The sequence below is a fragment of the Stenella coeruleoalba genome, assembly GCF_951394435.1.
Source record: "Stenella coeruleoalba genome assembly, chromosome: 4".
In the NCBI taxonomy this organism is placed as follows: Eukaryota; Metazoa; Chordata; class Mammalia; order Artiodactyla; family Delphinidae; genus Stenella; species Stenella coeruleoalba.
Genome location: NC_137149.1, coordinates 31,725,914 through 31,747,204, shown reverse-complemented (window position 1 = coordinate 31,747,204; position 21,291 = coordinate 31,725,914). Strand labels below are relative to the sequence as shown.

At 41.8% G+C, this 21,291-nt stretch overlaps 1 protein-coding gene across 3 annotated transcripts in view; it reads right to left on the bottom strand.

The window, feature by feature from the left end:
* The window catches only part of PAPSS1 (3'-phosphoadenosine 5'-phosphosulfate synthase 1), a 109,675-nt gene extending 104,825 nt beyond the window's left edge, over nucleotides 1–4,850 (bottom strand). Inside the window, exons 1-2 of one of the 3 annotated variants that reach the window (XM_079919974.1) lie at nucleotides 4,016–4,850; nucleotides 3,644–3,746 (exon numbers count right to left, since the gene is read on the bottom strand). Coding sequence is in view for 1 of the 3 variants with exons in the window: in XM_079919973.1 (XP_079776099.1) it covers nucleotides 4,016–4,075 (60 nt within the window). In the remaining 2 variants the exon portion in view is untranslated. Of the gene's footprint in view, nucleotides 1–2,885; nucleotides 2,960–3,643; nucleotides 3,747–4,015 lie in introns of those variants that run through there. The other 2 variants (XM_079919973.1, XM_079919975.1) reach the window with 2 other exon arrangements.
* Between the last annotated feature and the right edge of the window lie 16,441 nt (nucleotides 4,851–21,291).

The window sequence follows — 21,291 nt, the reverse complement described above, 5'->3', positions numbered from 1 at the left end:
GGCCACAACAGTGAGAGGCCCGCGTACCACAGAAAAAAAAAAAAAAAAAGAAAGAAAGAAAGAGAGTTGGTGCTGGAGATATGGAGCTATGGGAATTGGGGGCATGGAGGAGAGAGGGGAATGGAACGGCAAACCAGAACGAGATTGTCGTATGTGCTTCTGAACGGCAATGCTAGATCTCAGACTACTCTGTGGGTAGTAGGGTCCAGCTCCACTGTAAAGCGGGTCCAAGCAAGGGATTTGGCCCAACATGAGTCTACAAAATAGGGAGTGACACCTGGGTCTGAACTGAGGGCCAGCTAACACACAGTTTGAAATGTTTTATGGAAGGCAGATGAAAACCGGTCCCAATAGAGAAAGGTTCAATCAGATGTTAAATGATACTCATTACAACTGATGCTTCGTCAGACTGAGATAAGAGGAGGCTAAAGGGGCATGCTCATTCTTGATTTTCTTTACTATTCTTGTAGGTACATGGAGACACCTCCCTTCTCTCTAGTATATTCTCTAACTCGAATTTAACCATCAAATCTTTATTTTCGACCTTAACCTACCTCAATCCCTATAGTTGTGCTGTCCACAGGTCCCGACTGAGTTTTTAAAATGTGGTTAGTGAATGTAAAATAGCTAGCTAGTGGGAAGCAGCTGCATAGCACAAGGAGATCAGCTCGGTGCTTTGTGACCACCTAGAGGGGTGGGATAGGGAGGGTGGGAGGGAGACGCAAGAGGGAGGGGACATGGGGATATATGTATACATACAGCTGATTCACTGTTATACAGCAGAAACACAACATTTAAAGCAATTATACTACAATAAAGTTGTTAATTAAAAATAAAATGTGGTTAGCCTGAAGTGAGACGTGTGCTAAGTTAAAATATATACTTATGTATATCTTTTAATAATTTGATATTGATTATGATAGTATTAAACTCATTTTTATATTGAGATGACAGTACTTTAGCTATACTGGGTTAAATAAATACTAAAATTTATTTCAACCTGTTCCTTTTACTTTTTTTTTTACTATGACCTCTAGAAAAATTTAAATTGCATTATGTGGCTCACGTTATATTTCTACTGGATAGCCTTGTTCTACAGACTATCTCTACTAAGGCCATCTGTCCCTTACGTGCAGCATACTTAATATTGGGTCCACCTTTTACAAGCTCTATGACATCTCTGTGCCTCAGCTTCTTCATCAATAAAATGGAGATACTAATTGGAATAAAGAGGATAACTAACAATAACAGCTAACACACATAATACTCAGACTGTAACAGCTAACACACACACAACACTTACAATATGCCAGACACTGTTCTAAGCATTTTTCATATATTAACTCCTTTAATCTTCACAATATCCCTGTGAGGCCATCACCCCCATTTTACAGATGAGCAAACTGGCACAGAGAAATTAAGTGACTACCTAAAGGTTACACGGTTAGTAAATAGTGAAGCCCAGGTTCGAGTCCAGGCAGTCAGTTCCAGGGTCCTTGCTTTAAACCACTGTCTCTCATGATACCCACCTCAAAAATGGTACAGAAATTCAATAAGTTAATTTAGGTAAAAAATTTCAAACTGTCTCCAGCACATAGTAAACTTTCCTTCAGTGTTTAACTATTATCACCATCACTCCAGCCCTCAACCTACTTCCCAAATTCCCTGCATGCCGCGACTTTTCCCCTCATTTCCCAGGATTAAAACCTCAGGATCCTCTTTTAATACGTCTCCCTCTTTCATTCCCTAACTCTTGTCAGGTCCTTCTTACTCAACCTTGAATGCTCTTAACGGATCTATGCTGCTTTTCCACTACCACCTTAGCCCAGTACTCTGCACCCTCACAACTGTATGAATTCATAGCAGTAACAAGACAAAGACCTTAACTGGTGCTCACGTACCAGGCATTCCTCAAGTCTATTAATTCATTTAAACCTTACTATAACCCTGTTTGTTCTCCAGGACTTCTATACCTGGGCTCTAACAGTGTCTTATTTCTTTAGCAGACCTGTCTTCCTGGAATACCAATTTCATCATGTGATGGGAACTTTAAAGGTGTCTGGATTCGTTACATGTGTCCCTATCAGTTGATGTATGTGAGAGGAAAAGATGATGGGTGTTCCCTACTGGGGCAAAGAAAGATTTACAAGGCCCTGAAAATTAAAAATTCTAGCCTCATCCAAAATCTCTCACAGAATCTAGTCTCAACTCAGCAACCAAACATTAACAACTATACAACCTAGCCCCATCCCGCTCATTCAATCTTATCTCCAGTCAACAAAAGCCCTCCAGAGTGGTTAAACAGGTCTCTTCATTGTTCCTGGAGTAAATAATGGTAATTATTATTATTATTTATATTATTTATAATAATATATATTATTATAAATAATATAAATTATTATTAATATTAGACCTTATTCATACAGTTCCCCTCTGCCTCAAAAATCTGAGCACACTTCACCTCCATCACGCCCAGACTAAACTAATCTCCCCTCTAAACTGTGATAAAACAGCTGTCTTACCCCACTCACTGCGGTCTATAATGATATATTCATCATCCGGCAAATGCCAATCACAACCCCAACCAGGCCCTGAGCAACTGGAAGGCAAGCACTGAGTCCCTCATTTCTCACCTTCCCCGTGAGTAGCACACGCCTCTACAAAGAACACGCACTTATTTGGCAAATGGAACAGTAAATGAGTTACAGTGTAGCTGAAATGACATGTAAATACCCTAATTCAGCCAACCGTATTTCCCTAACCAGGAAACACCTCAAGGTAACAGGAGCAGTATCAATAGTTTCATAGCAGTGTTATCACTGCACTCTCCAAGTCATTATCTTCTTTACTCCTCAAAACTCTCCAGTGAAGTACCACTACTATACCTTTAAGTCAGCTGAGGTTTAAAGAAGTCGAGGGTTTTTACTCAGGATCACACAACTACTATACGGCAAAGCTGGAACCAGAGACCAGGCCGCTAGTCCAGCGCTCTTTCCAATGGTCTAATTCCCCTTTTATCTCTTCTCCGTCCTTATCACCTAAGGAAGAGTTAAATAACTAAGAGGGGAAAGGAATCGGGTGAGAATACTTGGTAACAACAGATGTGGTAAATTAATGACTTGAACATTTGTCTGAAATGGCTTTTTTTTTCTTTGACTCACCAAGGGTAATGACGATTTACAAGGCTGCATTTAAACCTCATGATCTTGCTGTACTGTGAAATAAAAATTTCCACCCAAACTTAAAACCAGTATCTTTCCGGCCTCCAGAGCTGGACATCACCTGCTCCACCCCACCCCCTCTACACTTAAAATCTTAGCTTAAGGCTGTTTCTTACCAAGAATAATTAAGGAAGCAAGCAACCTTCCGAGGTTGCTTAACCATCAAAGCAAACTGGCAGTCCTTGCTAAACGTTATAAACCATTAGTTTCCCCACACTTCACTGTTTCCATGTTATTTGCTGGATATTCCGATTTAGCACCGAATCACAAAGAACCTCAGTTCGGGGCAGTCTCAGCTCATGAATGGCCGCATTGTTGGGTACTCTCCCTTCACGCTGAAAGTCAGAAATGGAAAGACGTGGAGATGGACCCAAACCTGGGCTCACTGCACTGGCAAAGCCAAGAAAAACCAGGAAACGTACCAAAGACGCCTGCCTCTGCCTCCTCCGCAGACCTTCAGGCCACTGGAGGGGGATGCGGGCAGCTCCCCCTCGAGGGATGCAGGTTTCAGCAGCCGCCAGCTCACTGCCGAAAGAGCGTCCTCAAGGTCTCCTCTGAGGCGAGGAGCTGGAGAAGGGGGAGTTCTTCCCACGGACCCTGGATCGGACCCCCGCCCCCGCCGCGCCACTCCACCCGGCACAACCCACCGCCCCAGGTGGAAGGCGCCGCGGCCTCGGGTACCACCCCCAATTCTCCAGGGAGGATACAGAGGAGGCGGAAGGGAGGTAGCGGCTACGAAATAAGCTGCAGCCGGAGCCTCCCAGAGCCTCCTCCGCACCTCTACTCCGACTCACCCAGTTCTGCGCGTTATTGCTCAGCTTGACTTTCTTGCACAGGCTACCGGGAACCTCCATGGCTGCTCAGCGCGCGGGTGCCCGCGTTCTCAGCGCCCAGTGAGTAGTCAGAGAACTGGAGGCCGGCGTGGGCGGGACGGGAAGGCGGGGTCTCCTCGCGACCGCGCTGGCACGCGCTGTCGTAGGCACGCGCTCGTGCTCGCGGCTCCGACTGAGCGGCGCCTCGGCCCCGCCTCCTAAATGGGTCCCGGACAGAGGTGTGTGGGGTGGGGCGAAGCACCGGACGAGAACCGGACGCAGAGGGTGGGAGCGGGCCTTCAGGGCGCGCACCGACGCGAGCGCGCACGACGCTCCTCCCTCTTGATTCTGAAGTAGGGGCGGGGCCTGAGAAGGTAGTTGTGGAACTTCCAGGGTCCCTCCCCCGCTCGCTGCCTTGCGCTGCGCATGCGCAGAGGCTGGAAACGCGTCCCAGGCCTCGACCTGGAAGGACAAGGAAGATACTAGCTCCCCACCTCTTTGCGGGTTTGGGTGCGTGCTGCTGTTTACTAGATGGCAGAAGACATTGACGTGGTCTCCCGGCCCTCTGGTTTTTACTCCGTAAACCCGGCCACCAGTTTCCTATCCTCCATATCTGTGCCCTCCTCTCCCTGGCCACATTTAAAAAGGAATTTTCCAGCTTCGCGGAGGGAAGATTTGCTAAACAGCTCATTCTCCACACGTTACACTTAGCTTTAAAATTCTGCTCAACGCACAGTTTCAAAAAAAAAAAAGTCAATACCCCATCCCTGGACATCAGTAATTAATATCTCTCAGGTTTTAGTGGTTATCTGCAAGGTGCCTCCTTCCCCACTTGCAGATGTCTCTTCAGGAGATTTCTGTCGGATACTTCTCACCCGGTAAGCCAGAAAGAGACCTCTATTTTATTAGCTTCTCAGGAAATCCTTAGAGGAATGAAATCCAGGCTGCAGGAGGGCCCTTGGTTACCACAGAGTAGAATGTCCATGTGTGAAGGACATTTTCAAATTCACCGAAGTATATACCACAGCTACTTCACGGGAGGATGGGCTGGGGATGGAGGGGAGCCTGCTCTAGGAGTTATCTCCCCTTCCACCCCCAGTACCCTAAGGGACTTTCCATAGCTTGTCCCTGGCACCAAGATAGTTGTTTGAAGTGCTTCTCCTCCATAACCCAATGCCCTACCCTACAAATACACACCAATCCCAAAGACCTGACATTACTGCCTCTTTGCTGGAGGACAAGAGGGAATGAAAAATGCCCACCAAACTAAGAAGGTATCTCGAGACTGAGAAAATGAAGCAGGTGGCTCCATGTAATCAATGGATCCGTTTATTATACAGTAACTTGCAGGGTGAGATCATGGAGGACTGTGATCCAGAAGCATTTACAGCTGCATCCACACCGCTGAGGGGACATTGGGACAGTTGTATAGCTAACCTAGGGTATTGGAGTAGTGCTTAGAAACAGGAAGTGCATTCCTAAGTCAAGGTTTATGGATGCGTAAGTAGTCTCCTAGGCACTGGGAATATGTCCGCAAAGGTCTTCATCATTGTCTGGGGACTAAGATAGCATAGAAGCCACTGGGTCCTAATGATTATTAAACAATATCTATTAACTTCAAAGCCCTTGACAACAAGAGAAGTGATTTACTGCAGAGTACAGTCCTGGGTAGGGCCAGTGGAAGGACAGGAGGAACTTCTACAGGCCGAAGTTGCCATCAGTTATGCTGACAGTCATACATTCTTTTTTTTTTTTTTTAATTTTTATTTTTGGCTGCATTGGGTCTTCGTTGCTGCGCATGGGCTTTCTCTAGTTGTGGCGAGCGGGGGCTACTCTTTGTTAAGGTGCACGGGCTTCTCATTGCGGTGGCTTCTCTTGTTGCGGAACATGGGCTCTAGGTGCACGGGCTTCAGTAGTTGTGGCTCACGGGCTCTAGAACACAGGCTTCAGTAGTTGTGATGCACGGGCTTAGTTGTTCTGCGGCATGTGGGACCTTCCCGGACCAGGGCTCAAACCCGTGTACCCTGCGTTGGCAGGTGGATTCTTAACCACTACACCGCTAAGGAAGTCCCAACAGTCATACATTCTTAATAGCTAGCAAATCAGTTCCCTGTTTATTTACCCCACTGCTACTGTGTTAATATTAGGCCTTTCCTATATCCAGGATGAATCACAACTAATCCCCGTATCTGGGCATCCTGTGCATCTGCTGCCCACACACTCCATTCTTAACATTGCTGTCAGAGTGTTATTTCTAAAACTTCAATCTTGTTACTTGACCTCAAACTGTCAATGGTTTCCTTGTAGCTTTTTCTTTGGGGACTCTTCATTTGCAGTCTGTATATAGAACTTAATTTCAGTATATTTCTGAACTCTGCCAATAACGGAATGAGCTTAGAAGAGTATCCAAAGCTTCAAATGAAAACACAGCACCACATTTGGAATCAGCCATTTCTCTAAGGAGTCCCAGGATTCCTGGTTTTCAGAAGGGAGTGGTATTTAGATATCACAATCTGGGCTTCTAAAACTGTTTAGTGCTTCTGAGTCAGTCCATATTTCTGGACTTTTTCAGTGAAAGACTTTTTTCAGGTAAAATATATCATAGGTTTACCTTGATACTATCAATTCAAATGTATTATTTCAGACATCATTCATGCAAATGAGCCTGAAACATCCTGTCAAATCCAAAACAAGAAATTATCAAAAACCACTAGGATTATGTCAAAAGAACTCAGAAGCCAAACTGAAACTTTCCCCTGTCAAAATTACACAATTAGAGCACTAAAGGGATAATATCTATAAGGTATTGAAACAAATCAAATATGTTTAAATCTAAATGTTCATAATGATGACAATTTAAAAAGAACTAATTGTCACACTTGGAGGATGCTAACAAACCAACTCATTGTTTTGAAAACTTACAAATAAAAGGAAAGAATTAAGCATTTACTCTGGCTTCCATCACTAACTGTAAGTTAGGTAATGAAAAAGCTGATTGTAAGGAACGGCACCAAAAACGGAGGAGAGCTTAAACAAGCTCTATTTGGGTACGCTCCCGGGCGAGGTTCACTGGTCCGAGAGAAAGGGGCCAGAAAAGTCGCGCCCGGGCGAGGGTTTGGGCAGAATTTATAGGGGAAGAAGGGAAAGGGGTGTGGTGAATCCGGGAGGGCGCTGGGTATTCCTTCTTTGGTGGTCTTTTCAGGTATCGTGGGGGACCGTTAGTCCCGCCCCTCGAAAGGCGGGAAGGCTGGGCCGGGTGGAAAGTCCCCAGGTCAGTTCCTGGAACTGGGTGGTCCGGAAAGTCTCCAGGTCAGTTTCAACCTGTGAGTCTGATTGCGTTCCCCTGCCTCGGGCCAGTGGGCCTTACACTGATAAGTTGTTTTTCTTTGTAGACATACAGCTAATAAATTAGGAAGGAAAGGTAGATTTTATAATGTCACCATTTTACAACTTTAAATGAAATAAATGGATCAAGACCATGGTCCTCAATGGCTGCTAAATCATGAAAATAAAGAACATTAGAACTTTCCTGCTTCCTGATGAAGTATTAATGCCCCCAAAAAAGTTAAAACTGATCTTAAGTCTTCAGGTTTCATTATCAATTTATAGCTAATGCAGAGGAAAGAGGAAGATGTAATATCACCATAAATGCAATCAGTCAAGTCCAAACTGTGAAAAACTACATCATAAATGACCTGACTCTTCAATAATTCAATTATAGGAAAAACTAAAGATTAAAAGGTAACTTATGAGAACTATCAAGCAGTTGAAATACATGAACTTATCTGAACACTGCTTCAAACAAAAAAATATTTTTAAATACAGGAAATTTAGAGAGTCCCTAGACTCTTGATATTAAAGACATTCTTTTGGCATTATAATAGCATTGTTATTATATCTTTAAAGGAGTAATTTTAGAGATAGGTATTGAAAGATTTACCAATGAAATGGCAATGCCATTGGTATTCAGGAAACAAAATTCGTCTCCTGGAAATTAAAAACAAGATAGCAGGAGTGGAAGAAAAGGTGAAGATATCTTTCAGAATGCAGAGCAAAAACCCCAAAAGATGAGAAATAGAGAATTTTTAAAAAGAAAGAACAGTCTAGGAAATTTAAGATTCAAATATTAAGAGTTCCAAAAAGAGAAAACCCACCAGAAGAAATAACCAAGGAAATTATTCAACAAAATTTCCTATAACTGAAGGATTTTAGACATTCGTTGAATGTCCAGCTTAACAGATAAAAATCAAAGCACAGCACTATGAAATTTCCAAACCCTGTTCCCCAGTGTTCTGAAATTGTTTGGAAATCCTACAAGCTTCCAAGGAGAAGATGGAGAGTTCACAAAGAAAGAATCAGGAGTATAAATGAATTGAAGCTATCAAGAAACACACCAAGAGCTAGAAGACAAATGGAACAATAGCTTCAGAGCTCTAAAAAAAAAGGTATTTCCGCAAAAGAAAAAAAAAGGGAAAAAGAAAAATATTTCCAATTTAGAATCTAGAATTATCATACACCCTCTCTTAAATATTAGAGGATATGCTTCACCTAAATAGGAAGAGAAAAACATTGCATCCAGAGAATAGGAGTTCCCACACAGGAAACAACTGGAGGGAATTCTAGTGAAGGGAGATCCCAGGATGACAGCAGTGTACCAGGTCTAGAAGATAATCATTCAGAAGCCTCTCCAAGAAGTCAGGAAGCCCTTGGAGAGCCCTGTTTATGAAGATGAAATTGATAGAGCATTTGACGGGAATGACCATACTGAAAATAATTTAGATAGGTGACAGAGTTTGGGATTAAATTAGTGATAACTACTTAGAAAACTAAGTCATCAAAAAGGATACATTGGGACTTCCCTAGTGGCACAGCGGATAAACTCCACACTCCCAATGCAGGGCGCCTGGATTCGATCCCTGGTCAGGGAACTAGATCCCACATGCATGCCGCAACTAAGAGTTCACATGCCACAACTAAGGAGCCTGCAAACTGCAACTAAGGAGCCCGACTACCGCAACTAAGGAGCCCGACTACTGCAACTAAGGAGCCCACGTACTGCAACAAAGAAGCCCGCCTGCCGTAACTAAGACCCCATGCAACCAAGACCCCATGCAACCAAATAAATAAACAAATATTTTTCTTTAAAAAAAGGATATATTTATCGCACCCTTTCTGTACAAACTGTATTTCAGGGTAATCAAATAGTTGATAAGGGAAAGCTCAGACTGATAGAATTTTAGCTAATAAATGCAGAAGGAATGTTGGCATTTAAAAATCACCATTTTAAACAACTGACGAGGGAATTCCCTGGTGGTCCAGTGGTTAGGACTTGGAGCTTCCACTGCAGGGGTCACGGGTTCGATCCCTGGTTTGGGAAATGAGATCCCGCGCTGTGTGGCACGGCCAAAAATACACCTGAGGGGGTAATTGATATAGGCAATAACCATTAGCGACTGATAAAAGTATTAGGTGAAAGGTAGTGTGATGGCTAATTTTGTGTCAACTTGACTGGGTCATGGGGTGCCCAGATATTGGTTAAACATTATTCTGGGTGTGTCTGTGTTTCTGGATGAGATTAACATTTGAATCAGTAGACTGAGTAGCTTGCCCCTCTAATGTGGTGGTCTTCATCCAATCAGCTGAAGGTCTGAGTAGAGCAAAAAAGATGACTCTTCCACAAGTAAGAGGGAACTCCTCCTACCTTACTTCCTGGAGCTGAGGCATTGGTCTTTTCCTGCACACTTCCTTCCAAATGTACATTATGGAAACGGAGAGGAAAAGAGCAACTTTACAGTGAATAAACTTGACAAACACTACCTCAACCAGGTAATCAAGATCGACATCAACAGTGATAAGTCATGTTGATGGTATGCAGTCTTAATGTGATGTGATGAAAATAACACTTTACCTCTGTGATCCTCCTTCAAAAACCCATGGCTACCGTCGAATCATGAGGAATACATCAGACAAATACCAACAGAGGAATAACCTACAAAATACCTGATCGGTACTCAAAACTGTCAAGATCATCAGAAACAAGGTAAGTCTGAGAAACTGTCACAGCCAGGAGGAGCCTAAGGAGACACGACAACTAAATGCAATGCGATATCCTGGATGGGAACCTGGAGCATAGAAATGAATTAAGTAGAAGCTAAGAAAATCTGAATAAATTGTGGATTTTAGTTAATAATAATACATCAGTATTTGTTCATTAAGTGTTTCTCCTGAAGCTATTAACCAAAGAGTTTCCTACAACAGTTGAAAGAACTTCCTGAGCAATTTGTGTGCCGGCCTACCCTACCATTCTACCTATTATTGGCACCACTAGTAGCAGTTCCGGCTGTGTTTACAGGCTTCTGAAGAGAGCGCATCATAGTGGTACTTCTTCCCTGAGTAGATAATTGAATAGACTGTTTTCTCATTCTGAATAAGAGAGCATCAGGCCTCCCTGACATCACATATTAGACTCTTTCAGATACTAAGAAATAGGGACATAGTTGGGCTACCACAGTTAATGGGTTTTATTCTAAAGATGGAGGAAGAAAGGGAAATAGGAAGTGTTTTCAGCAGCCACAAAACCAGGATCATGAGGAAACAGCAACCTAGGGTTGCGTACAATGGAAACTCATGTGTTCTCTGCTTCTGCTTCTACGGCTCCTACCCCGGCCAACTAACTGACTGATTTTCCCACATTCAAACTACCCAAGTGACGGGATCTAATTTGCTCTGCTGATCACAATCCAATTCAGACTACTTTTGGTGAAAGCTCTTTTGCCAGGCTATCTTTCAAGTTGCTAGCCAGCCTGTAGACAACTGCCTTTGAGTCAGGTACCCATGCGAGTCTAGTCACCTGCAGCCAGGAGATGGGGTCATACTAAAGTACAACAATTAATTCATTAGGAAGCCCCTAGATGGGGGCTGTAGATCAGGAGGAAACCCAGAATCACATACTCCTTTCACAAAGTTCTTTCCTGGAAACACCAATTCTTTGTAATATACATGTATGTTTTGTGAAAAATGGATAAATCTCATTCAACAAATATTTATAAGTGATTACTAAGTGCCAGGCACAGTTCTATGCACTTAAATGTTTGGGAAATGCCAGGTTAAACAAAGTACATATATTTTTATACTGCAAAATCCTTATTGTTTTTAGTAAGCCATTATAAACCCAAGAGAAGGGCTATCATTTCTACTGTCTCCCAAATTATTAAACTAAGTGCTCTTTTTCTGAACGGCATTTCTTAAGCCTCAGATAACACAAAGGATACATCCGGAGAAATATTCAGTTTTACCCTTGAGGATGCATGAAATGATGCCATCGAGGGACACATGGACCGAAGTAGCTGAACTCCACAAGGTACCTCCTCTCCCATGATGAACTGCTCATCCTGGTATTCACACCCTGTGTAGTTCTCTTCCACCCTGAATTCATGCTGACCCTGTGATTTACTTTAGCCAACAGAATGCGGCAGAAGCGACCGTGTATCTGTTCCAGGCTTACACCTGACAACTTGAGTCTAAGCTACTTTGCCAGAAGAACTAGAGAGAGGCCACATGGAGAAATAGAGCTTCTAATGCTATCTGGAGAAGACCAAGGAATGCAGCCAGCAGGGGGAACCAAAGCCCCAAATATCTGACCGTAGGAGAGCCATTCCAGTAAGACCTATTCAATCCATCTTAGCCCAAGTGACAAATGTGAGTGAAGCAGCCCTCCTGGACATTCCAGTCCAGTCCAAGTAGAGAAATCAACAAGCCGTAGCCAAATCCCAATCCACGAACTGTGAGGCATAACAAAGTTGTGGTTGTTTTAAGCCAATAAGTTTTGAAGTAATTTTTTTAAACAGCAGTAGGTTAACAAAAAGTTTATTAACTGTTTTGGAAAAAATATTGCATAAACTTAATATATTGTGCCTAAACTATATTTATAAACACGTGTCTGCTTTATAAATGACCCATTTTAGAGGAAATACCTTAGATATTTACTTACAAATACTTAAATAATTTCACTGTTTACTGCAATCATTTGCCTTCATTTACTTTTGAAAATAACCACTTTATCAGTAAAAATTACAAATCAAATAAAGGAAGTTATGAAATATTTAATCACAGAGAAGCCAATTTAATTATGCATATTTTTACAGTAATCAAAACTAAAATACTTTCATACAATAAGGAACTAAGCAAAAATTGTATTGAACCTGAGACATCCATTAGTTTATAATAGGCAAATCTAATTTACAAGAATATCTGCTTGTTTTAAGTTGCAACAAATATCAATAGCAATTAGGAAATTATAAATTCATAACATAAAAACAAGGTCCTAATTTCAGTGAGGGAACATTATCCTGCTATTTACAAGTTTGCAGATACTCAGGGTTTGCCCTAAGATGATGAAATGTTAAACACAGTTCTCTTTCTTTCTTCCTCCTCCTCCTTTCCCCTTCCCTTCCGCCCAGCCCTCTCCTCACCCCTAATTCTTTTCTCCCCGGATGTCCAGGACACTAGGTAGGTCACACTGGTCTGAGTTTTTGTGAGGTGGTGTTCTGAGAAACCCACAGGGTCATTTCACACAAGCCAGTCCGAAGCCCATGCTGTGTTATTATGTTGTAATACTGAAAAATCGTCCCTATTTTAGGATTTGCCCCTTTCTAGGTTGAGCAATCTAGCAACATAAGAGTCACAGGATCCCAAATCAAGCTCCTCACTCTTCCATAAAAGCTGTATTCTTGGTTAACTTTATTGGGCATGACTTCCAGAGAAGTCACTTCACACAAAAATTATTCCACTTGGATATTTTAGTACATGAAATTCATGAAAGCAAGAGTTGTAGAACAAGAATTCCAATATTTAAGAGTAAATGTTTATTTTGGAATTATAAGAACACATTTCAAGATAATATGAAAAGACACACTAATAACATTAAGTCCAATAAAACACAAAGTTAATGTTGTTAAAAGAAAAGGTAGAAGAAAGGAAGGCATCATGGAGCCTCAAAGACAAAGCTTCTGCTCTTCAAACCAGTGTGTCATAGTGTTTGCTATGGACTTGATATTTGTGTGTCCCCCACCCCCAAATTCATATTTTGAATCCAAACTCCAAAGTGATGGTATTAGGAGGGAGGGCCTTTCTTTGGGAGGTAATTAGGTCATAAGGGTAATCAACTTTAAAAACATAATAGCCAGTTATATTACCAGCAAAACTGAGTTTATTCAGAAATAGCAGAGGAATTGCAATCCAGGATACGTGAACCATGGCAGAGCACAGGTAAATCCAGAGAACGGGGAAGGGGAACTTGCCTTTATAGGGGAAAGGTGGGAGTTGGGAGGGGCTGTGGTAACCAAAGAGTCCATTGGAGTCCAAAGTATGGAGGCTTTTTATTCATTGGGCTGTCACTGTCTCAGATTGGCTGGGCTGTCATGGGGCAGAGAGTTTTCTTCTTCCTACTGGATGGTAGAGGCACCTTCCTGTTGTAAATATAGGCAGAAGTCTCTTCCTAGTTGAAGTGATGATTGATGATGTATGGCAGGATGTGAGAGCTCCCCCTACAGGCCTGTCCTGATTCCAGTTTTAGCTGAGCTTCCTCAATTAATTCCACAGGTGGAACCGTCATGAATGGGATATAAAAGAGACCCCAGAGAGCTCCCTAGCCCTTTCAAATATGTGAGGACACAGTGGGAAGACACCAGCTATGAACCAGGAAGAGGGCTCTCATGACAACTCAACCCTGCTGGCGCCTTAATCTTAGACTTCCCAGCCTCCATACATAACTGTAAGAAATAAATGTCTGTTTTTTCTAAGCTACCCAGTCTGGGGAATTTTGTTACAACCAACTGAACAGACTAAGACAGTGCTTATGTCTATAGTTTCTCCAGGGCACTCATTTATGTCTCATTTCGTAATTTATGCAGAAACACAACTTGAGAACTAGATTCTTGATATATCTAGGTACAGTAACTTTAATGAACTATTTCCTCCAAAGTAAATTTAGATTTAAATTAGTGATACTGATCTGTTTCCTTCAGTACAACAGCTGCTCTTAAGATAAGTACAGTGGGATCTGATTTATGATTAGAAGAGGAAGGACAGTTAAAACTAGGCATTGAAAGCTAAAAGATGAAACAAAGTAAAGCAGGGTACAATTGTTACTTGATAGCGCTCATAATTCTTACAGGAGACAGAGAGATGAAAGTCTGCCTGAACTTACAGTACTGCTCTATTAAATGTGTGTGTACATCCCAGCATTTAACCTGGAATAGTCAGATGTAGGAAAGAAATTGAAAGATCAAACCTGAGGAGAGTGAAGCCAGCATGTTAAAAAGAAACAAAATTAATGCAGCAAAACTTATGCTGACCTCCAAACACTGGGATGCAAGAAACAGCAAAATAATTCTCTGTTGCATTCAAGAGAAAACCTGGATAGAGCAAAAAATATATAGAAAAATATATGCAAGTATGTTTTCTGTTTCATCAAATCATAAAAAGGTCATTTTATCTAAAGAGAAAGAAACCAAGATGAATAAAATCTTTGATATATTTACTCCATTTTTGCCTTACTCTGTGTGTTTGTGTGTGCATGTGCATGTGTGGTATATACACACTTATATAAAAACAAGGCCAAGTTTTTTTTTTATTTGGACATCAAATTAGAGGTACTATAAATGTTTGTTAATCAGAATGATTAGAGGAAAATCTGTAGTAATTAACTATTTTATTTAACCAATAAAATGAGTCAAGAGTCTTTTGGTTGCAAGTGACTGAAGACATTCAAATGCATTTAAGCGGAAAGTGACCTTACTGGCGTGAGGAACTGAGAAGTCCAGAGGCAGTGCAAGCTTCAAGCACAGCTGGTTCTAGGTACTCAAGGGATATTAGGACTGTGTCTATTTATCTCTTGTCTCTACTTTCCACTGTGTCGATTTTACTCTCAGGAAAGTGCTCATCAAGGAGTATCAGTTTAGTCAACAACAGCTCCACGCTTGTGCCCTAGCCTAGCAACCACAGCAGAAAGAGAGGAGCCAGGAGAGGCAAGTCTGTCGTTCTAGGAAATATCCTTGGACTGAGAGTCTCATTAGTTTGTCCCGGACAATTTTCCTGCCTATTCTAGAACTAATCACACAGCTGGGGAGGAGGGCTGGTATGTGTATGTTCTGATTGGCCAAACTGAGCCTAAGTCTTCTGGAACTTGGGCTGGAGCAGCAGAGTAGGGAATGTTATCCCCACAGAAACTATAGGGAAAGACGGGGAAGGGATGATTCACTGAGGAAAACTGGGGATTCTTTGACCAGCCTAAGGAGGAATAACTACTTGGCAAGCAACAACTTCATATCAACCTGCTTAATTTCTTTCTTTCTTTCAAAGGTAGACAGCAAGGTGGGGTGAGGGGTCCAGCTATTTGTGCTCGATAGTCATTTGATTTCTAGACAAGGGAGAGGTTTTATCCAATGAAAATAAAAATAGATGGAAGTGTATAGCATGTGTGTTAAGAGCATGGATATTGGAACCAGCCTCTTGGTTTAGAAAAATCAAATGACAATGTTTTGTCACTTACCAGCTTTGTAACCTTTCTGTACCTCAATTTTCTCATCTTTAAAATGGGGGTAACAGAGTAATTACAGAAGTCAAGTATGTATTACATGCAAAGCATTTAGAATATCTGGTACTCACTAAATACTCAATAAATGGTAACTTTTTATTATCTAAAACAGAAATCCTTCAAAAGTTGTAAACATCTAATACACTTTATTTTAAAAATTTCCCAACTAATACATTTCAAAGACTAATTTCACTATTTTTCTACTGCTTCAAAGATTTGACCCTCAGCCTTCTCACATTCTTTATTCTCCCTAAAGAGTCCTGGGCATTTGCCATTTTCTCTTTCCATTGTCTATCCTCATTCATTGCGGTCCTCACACGTATGTACACACATCTTTAGTAACCTCCTCCTCTCTTTCCTTAATTTAAAAAATTCTCAGTTACCTCAGGAAACCCTCTCTTGATCTCTGGCTCCAATTTCAAAGAGTCAAGATCTTAACTACATTTTTTTAAAAATAGTTCTTTATTGGAGTATAACTGCTTCACAATACCGTGTTAGCACAACAAAGTGAATCAGCCATATGCATACACATGTCCCCATATCCCCTCCCTCTTGAGCCTCCCTCCCAGCCTCCCTGTCTGCTATGCTGCTGCTTCCCACCAGCCAAATATTTTACATTCAGTAGTGCATCTATGTCGATGCCACTCTCACTTTGTCCCAGCTTCGCCCTCCCACCCCATGTCATCAAGCCCATTCTCGTGTCTACCTCTTTATTCCTGTCCTGCAACTAGTTTCATCAGTACCATTTTTCTTTTTTTAGATTCCTTATATATGCGTTAGCATACAGTATTTGTTTTTCTCTTTTTGACTTAACTTCACTCTGTATGACAGACTCTAGGTCCATCCACCTCACTACAAATAACTCAATTTTGTGTCTTTTTATGGCTGAGTAATATTCCATTGTATATATGAGCCACATCTTCTTTATCCATTCATCTGTTGATGAACACTTAGGCTGCTTCCATGTCCTGGCTATTGTAAATAGTGCTGCAGTGAACATTGTGGTACATGACTCTTTTTGAATTATGGTTTTCTCAGGGTATATGCCCAGTAGTGGGATTGCTGGGTCATATGGTAGTTCTACTTTTAGTTTTTTTAAGGAACCTCCATACTGTTTTCCTTGGTGGTTGTATCAATTTACATTCCCACCAACAGTGTAGGAGGGTTCCCTTTTCACCACACCCTTTCCAGCGTTTATTGTTTCTAGCTTTTTTGATAATGGCCATTCTGACTGGCGTGAGGTGATACCTCATTGCAGTTTTGATTTGCATTTCTCTAATAATTAGTGATGTTGAGCATCTTTTCATGTGTCTCTTGGCCATCTGTAGGTCTTACTTGGTGAAATGTCTATTTAGGTCTTCTGCCCATTTTTTAACTAGATTTTTTTTTGGATATTGAGCTCCATGAGCTGTTTGTATATTTTTGAGATTAATCCTTTTTCTGTTGTTTCATTTGCAAATATTTTCTCCCATTCTGAGGGTTGTCTTTTTGTCTTGTTTATGGTTTCCTTTGCTGTGCAAAAGCTCTTAAGTTTAATTAGGTCCCATTTGCTTATTTTTGTTTTTATTTCTGTTACTCTAGAAGGTGGATCAAAGAAGATCTTGCTGTGGTTTATGTCAAAGAGTGTTTTTCCTATGTTTTCCTCTAACTACATTTTGAAATAATCTGTTCAGGTTACACTAATTTTGTGGGACCAATTCTAAAAGTGAACACTAGATGGCAACCTTCCTAAACTGTGCTGTTTTCCCAGGAGAGTTTCTGACCACGACAAATGTTGAGAGCCTCAAAATGGGACTGCATGATTCTTTAATTTCTTAAACTTTTGTTTGTTGTAAAAATCAAATAAGACTTTGGATCTCTCCATAAAGGATCTCTATAGTGGCTCATTCTTGAAAATAAAGTATTCCTTTTTATATCTTGCATGATCATTAATCTCTACCTTTAAAACTTTTTTTAAATTTTGTTTTATTCCTTAAAATAACGCAAATAGTAGTTGTGTCCATTTATTCATTATACCATATGATGCTTATGGCATATTAAATAGATTTAGTTCTTTGTTATATCTAATATATTTTTTATTTAATTTTATAGCCATCCAGAAATGATATTTTATATAATATACAGAACAGAAGAACATATGCTTTTTTTCTTTCTCCATGTTATCCTTATGGAAATTTGAGCTCAGGAACTGTATAATAATAGCTGAGGATTTCCTGATAGTGAGGATGAAGGAGAGCAGAGGTATGTTTTCTTTGAAAAGGGAATTGTATAACTCTCCTAAATTTCCTTAGGAAATTAAAATGTTAACTGGGAAATTATCTCTGGTAAAATGAAAATTTTATTAAATAAAAATACATGTTATTGTGGTTAAGGCAAGGAGCTTTATGACTCCAAGATAAAAATAGACAAAGAATATGAAAAATAGACTAGAGAAGAAATGCAAAAAGCCAAGTACTACATGAAAAAACGCGAAAATCACTAGCATTAAAAAAAGCAAGGGAGGGCTTCCCTGGTGGCGCAGTGGTTGAGAGTCTGCCTGCCGATGCAGGGGACACGGGTTTGTGCCCCGGTCCAGGAAGATCCCACATGCTGTGGAGCGGCTGGGCCTGTGAGCCATGGCCGCTGAGGCTGCGCATCCGGAGCCTGTGTTCCGCAGCTGGAGAGGCCACAACAGTGAGAGGCCCGCGTACCGCAAAAAAAAAAAAAAAAAAAAAAGCAAAAAAAAAGCAAGGGCTTCCCTGGTGGCACAGTGGTTAGGAATCTGCCTGCCAGTGCAGGGGACATGGGTTTGAGCCCTGGTCTGGGAAGATCCCACATGCCGCAGAGCAACTAAGCCCATGCGCCACAACTACTGAGCCTACGTGCCACAACAACTGAGGCCCACATGCCTAGAGCCTGTGCTCCGCAACAAGAGAAGCCACAGCAATGAGAAGCCTGTGGACTGCAGTGAAGAGTAGCCCCCATTCACCACAACTGGAGAAAGCCCCCCCGCAGCAATGAAGACCCATGCAACCAAAAATAAAAATAAACAAAATAAATAAATTTATTTTTAAAAAAAGCAAAAATAAAATTTTCTTTTGCCAAAAACAACGTTTTGGTTTTATCCCTCCTTTATGGTATAGTTAACAACTCAAGCTCAAATCCCAGCTCAGAAATCTACCTAGCTATGTGACCTTGGCCAAATTTTTTGACCTCTCTCTGCTGCAGTTTCCTAATCTGTAAAACAAGGTAAATCAGTAAAATGAGAGTTAAATGAGTTAATGAAAGTAAAGTTCTTAAAAGAGTACCTGGTTGAACTAATACTTTGGGTATACTAGGTTAAAGAAAATAACTCACCAGATAAATGACTGATTGTACAATTATATTTTTAAAAATCCAGCTAAATACTGTTTAATAGAGAGGGACATAAAACATAAGGACAGGGGCTTCCCTGGTGACACAGTGGTTAAGAATCCACCTGCCAAGGCAGGGGACACGGGTTCGAGCCCTGGTCGGGGAAGATCTCACATGCCGCGGAGCAACTAAGCCCGTGTGCCACAACTACTGAGGCCTCGTGCCACAACTACTGAAGCGTGCGTGCCTAGCGCCCGTGCTCCACAACAAGAGAAGCCACCGCAATGAGAAGCCCGCGCCCTGCAACGAAGAGTAGCCTCCGCTCGCCGGGACTAGAGAACGGCCGCACACAGCAATGAGGACCCAATGCAGCCAAAAATAAAAAATAAATAAAAATTTTTTAAAAAACATAAGGACATAAAAAGGTTGAAAGTAAAAGTAAGTGAAAAGACATATGTGGCAGATAGTAACCAAAAGAAAGCTTGTTGTCATGTTAGTATCGAAATGGGGGTGGGGGGTGGGTTTTGTTTTGGGGGCGAGTTTTTTGTTTTGTTTTGTTGCTGCAAAAAGCTTTACTGTTTCCATTTGGTCCAAGGCTTGGGGGAGGGCTCCAGGGTGGTTAAAAGACTGCATAGTGGCTGCAGAGAGAGGCTTCAGGCAGAAGCCCTGGCACCAGAGGGCTCCTCAAAGGCCGCTGGGCTCCAGAGGCTCCTTCTTAGTCATGCTTGACGGTGAGCCTTTGGAAGAGATACTCACACAGCCCAGCCTGGGGACCAGAGAGCCATCGGAAGTTAGTCAGGTGGTTGCCCATCTTCTTGATGAGTTTCACCTCCTCATCTAGGAGGTGGCTCTCCAGGAAGTCACAGAGCTGAGGGTCTGCGCGGCAGAACCCAGAGCAAGCAGATCTAAAAGGGCCTGGTTCAGCTTCTTCTCCATGAGAATGGCAGCTTCCATAGTGTCCTGGGTCTTATTCCACTCATCTTGAGATGGCTTCTGCCCATCCTGGAAGAGGGCACAGCCGCTGCACTGGTTTTTCATTTTCAAGAGAGGCTTGGCGCCCTCCTGCTTCTTCTCAGCCAATTTGTGGAAAACGTGGCCCAAGCCCTCCAGAGCTGTGGTGGAAATAGAAGCCCAGAGACAGGTAGGTGTAGGAGGCCAGCCCATGCAAGGTGACCAGGTGGGTGAAGGCGGCTTCCACCTCGATGGAATAATTCTGAGGAATCTGGTTGATGGGTAATAAGGAGTTAAGTTCGAAAAACAGTGCTGACTGGTCCCAGAGGCCGAGGATAACTGAGGGGCTGGTTCTGAAAGTTGCCACTGGAAAAAAGATGGAGGGTAGTCGGAGGCTTGGAGGAAGAGGCCTCCCTGGGTCTGTTCCGTCCAAACACTGTTGAAACAAGAGACAGATCTGCGGGACCTCTGAGCGCACTGCCTTGAAATAGGTTTCATGACCAAAATATAAAAAACAAAACACTAAAAACATTATTAAGAGAGACTGAGTTCATCAAGATGCTGCAACAATTTTAATTTTGTATGCATCTGATTAAAAAAAACCTTAAAAATTTAAAGCAATAGTTGATATAATTATAGGAAGAAATTAACCATGTAATGGAAAATTTCAGTGTCCATTTGCTCATTTTATTTAATAAATGTTCTTGGGTTCCTGCATGCTAGGAACTCTTCTAGCATACATACGGCTAGAATGAAATATAAAAATACTCAACCTTTTGAAGTTTACCATAGTGGAAGGAGAGGGGGAAACACACAAATAAATACAGTAAAATCCTATGAAAATACACCCAGGATATCATGAATTCTGAGATTATAGAATGAAGAATTTGCTCCTACCCACCACCAAACGCCACAGGTGGTAGGAAGGAAGGAGAGTAAAGTTCTTATTCTGAGGTTGGGGAATGGAATATGACAGGGGGTGAAGGAAGGAGCCTGGCAGGAAAATAACACAAAAGCCAGAGGGGAGGTGAAGTTTGAATCCTGCTAGCTCAGTGATCTACCAACTCAATATTCCCAAACTGGGCCAACAAAACTATTGCCAACTGGCCAGCATTTCCTGGAATCACTGGTGCTTTCTTGAAGTCCAGTCAGCTGCAGACCCTGAATCCTTCCCATCAATATGGAAACTGGAGTGGACGATCACCACTAGATGGTTCCAAACTGTAGTGGGGACCCCGATGGATTCTGGGTAATGAAGCAACAACCCAGCATTGTGCACGGTCCCCTGCCCATTTTATTAATCTCATGCTGAAAGACAAAAAGAAATCAAAGACAAAAAGATTGGAAAGGAAGACAAAGGACTGCATTTTTTCAAAAA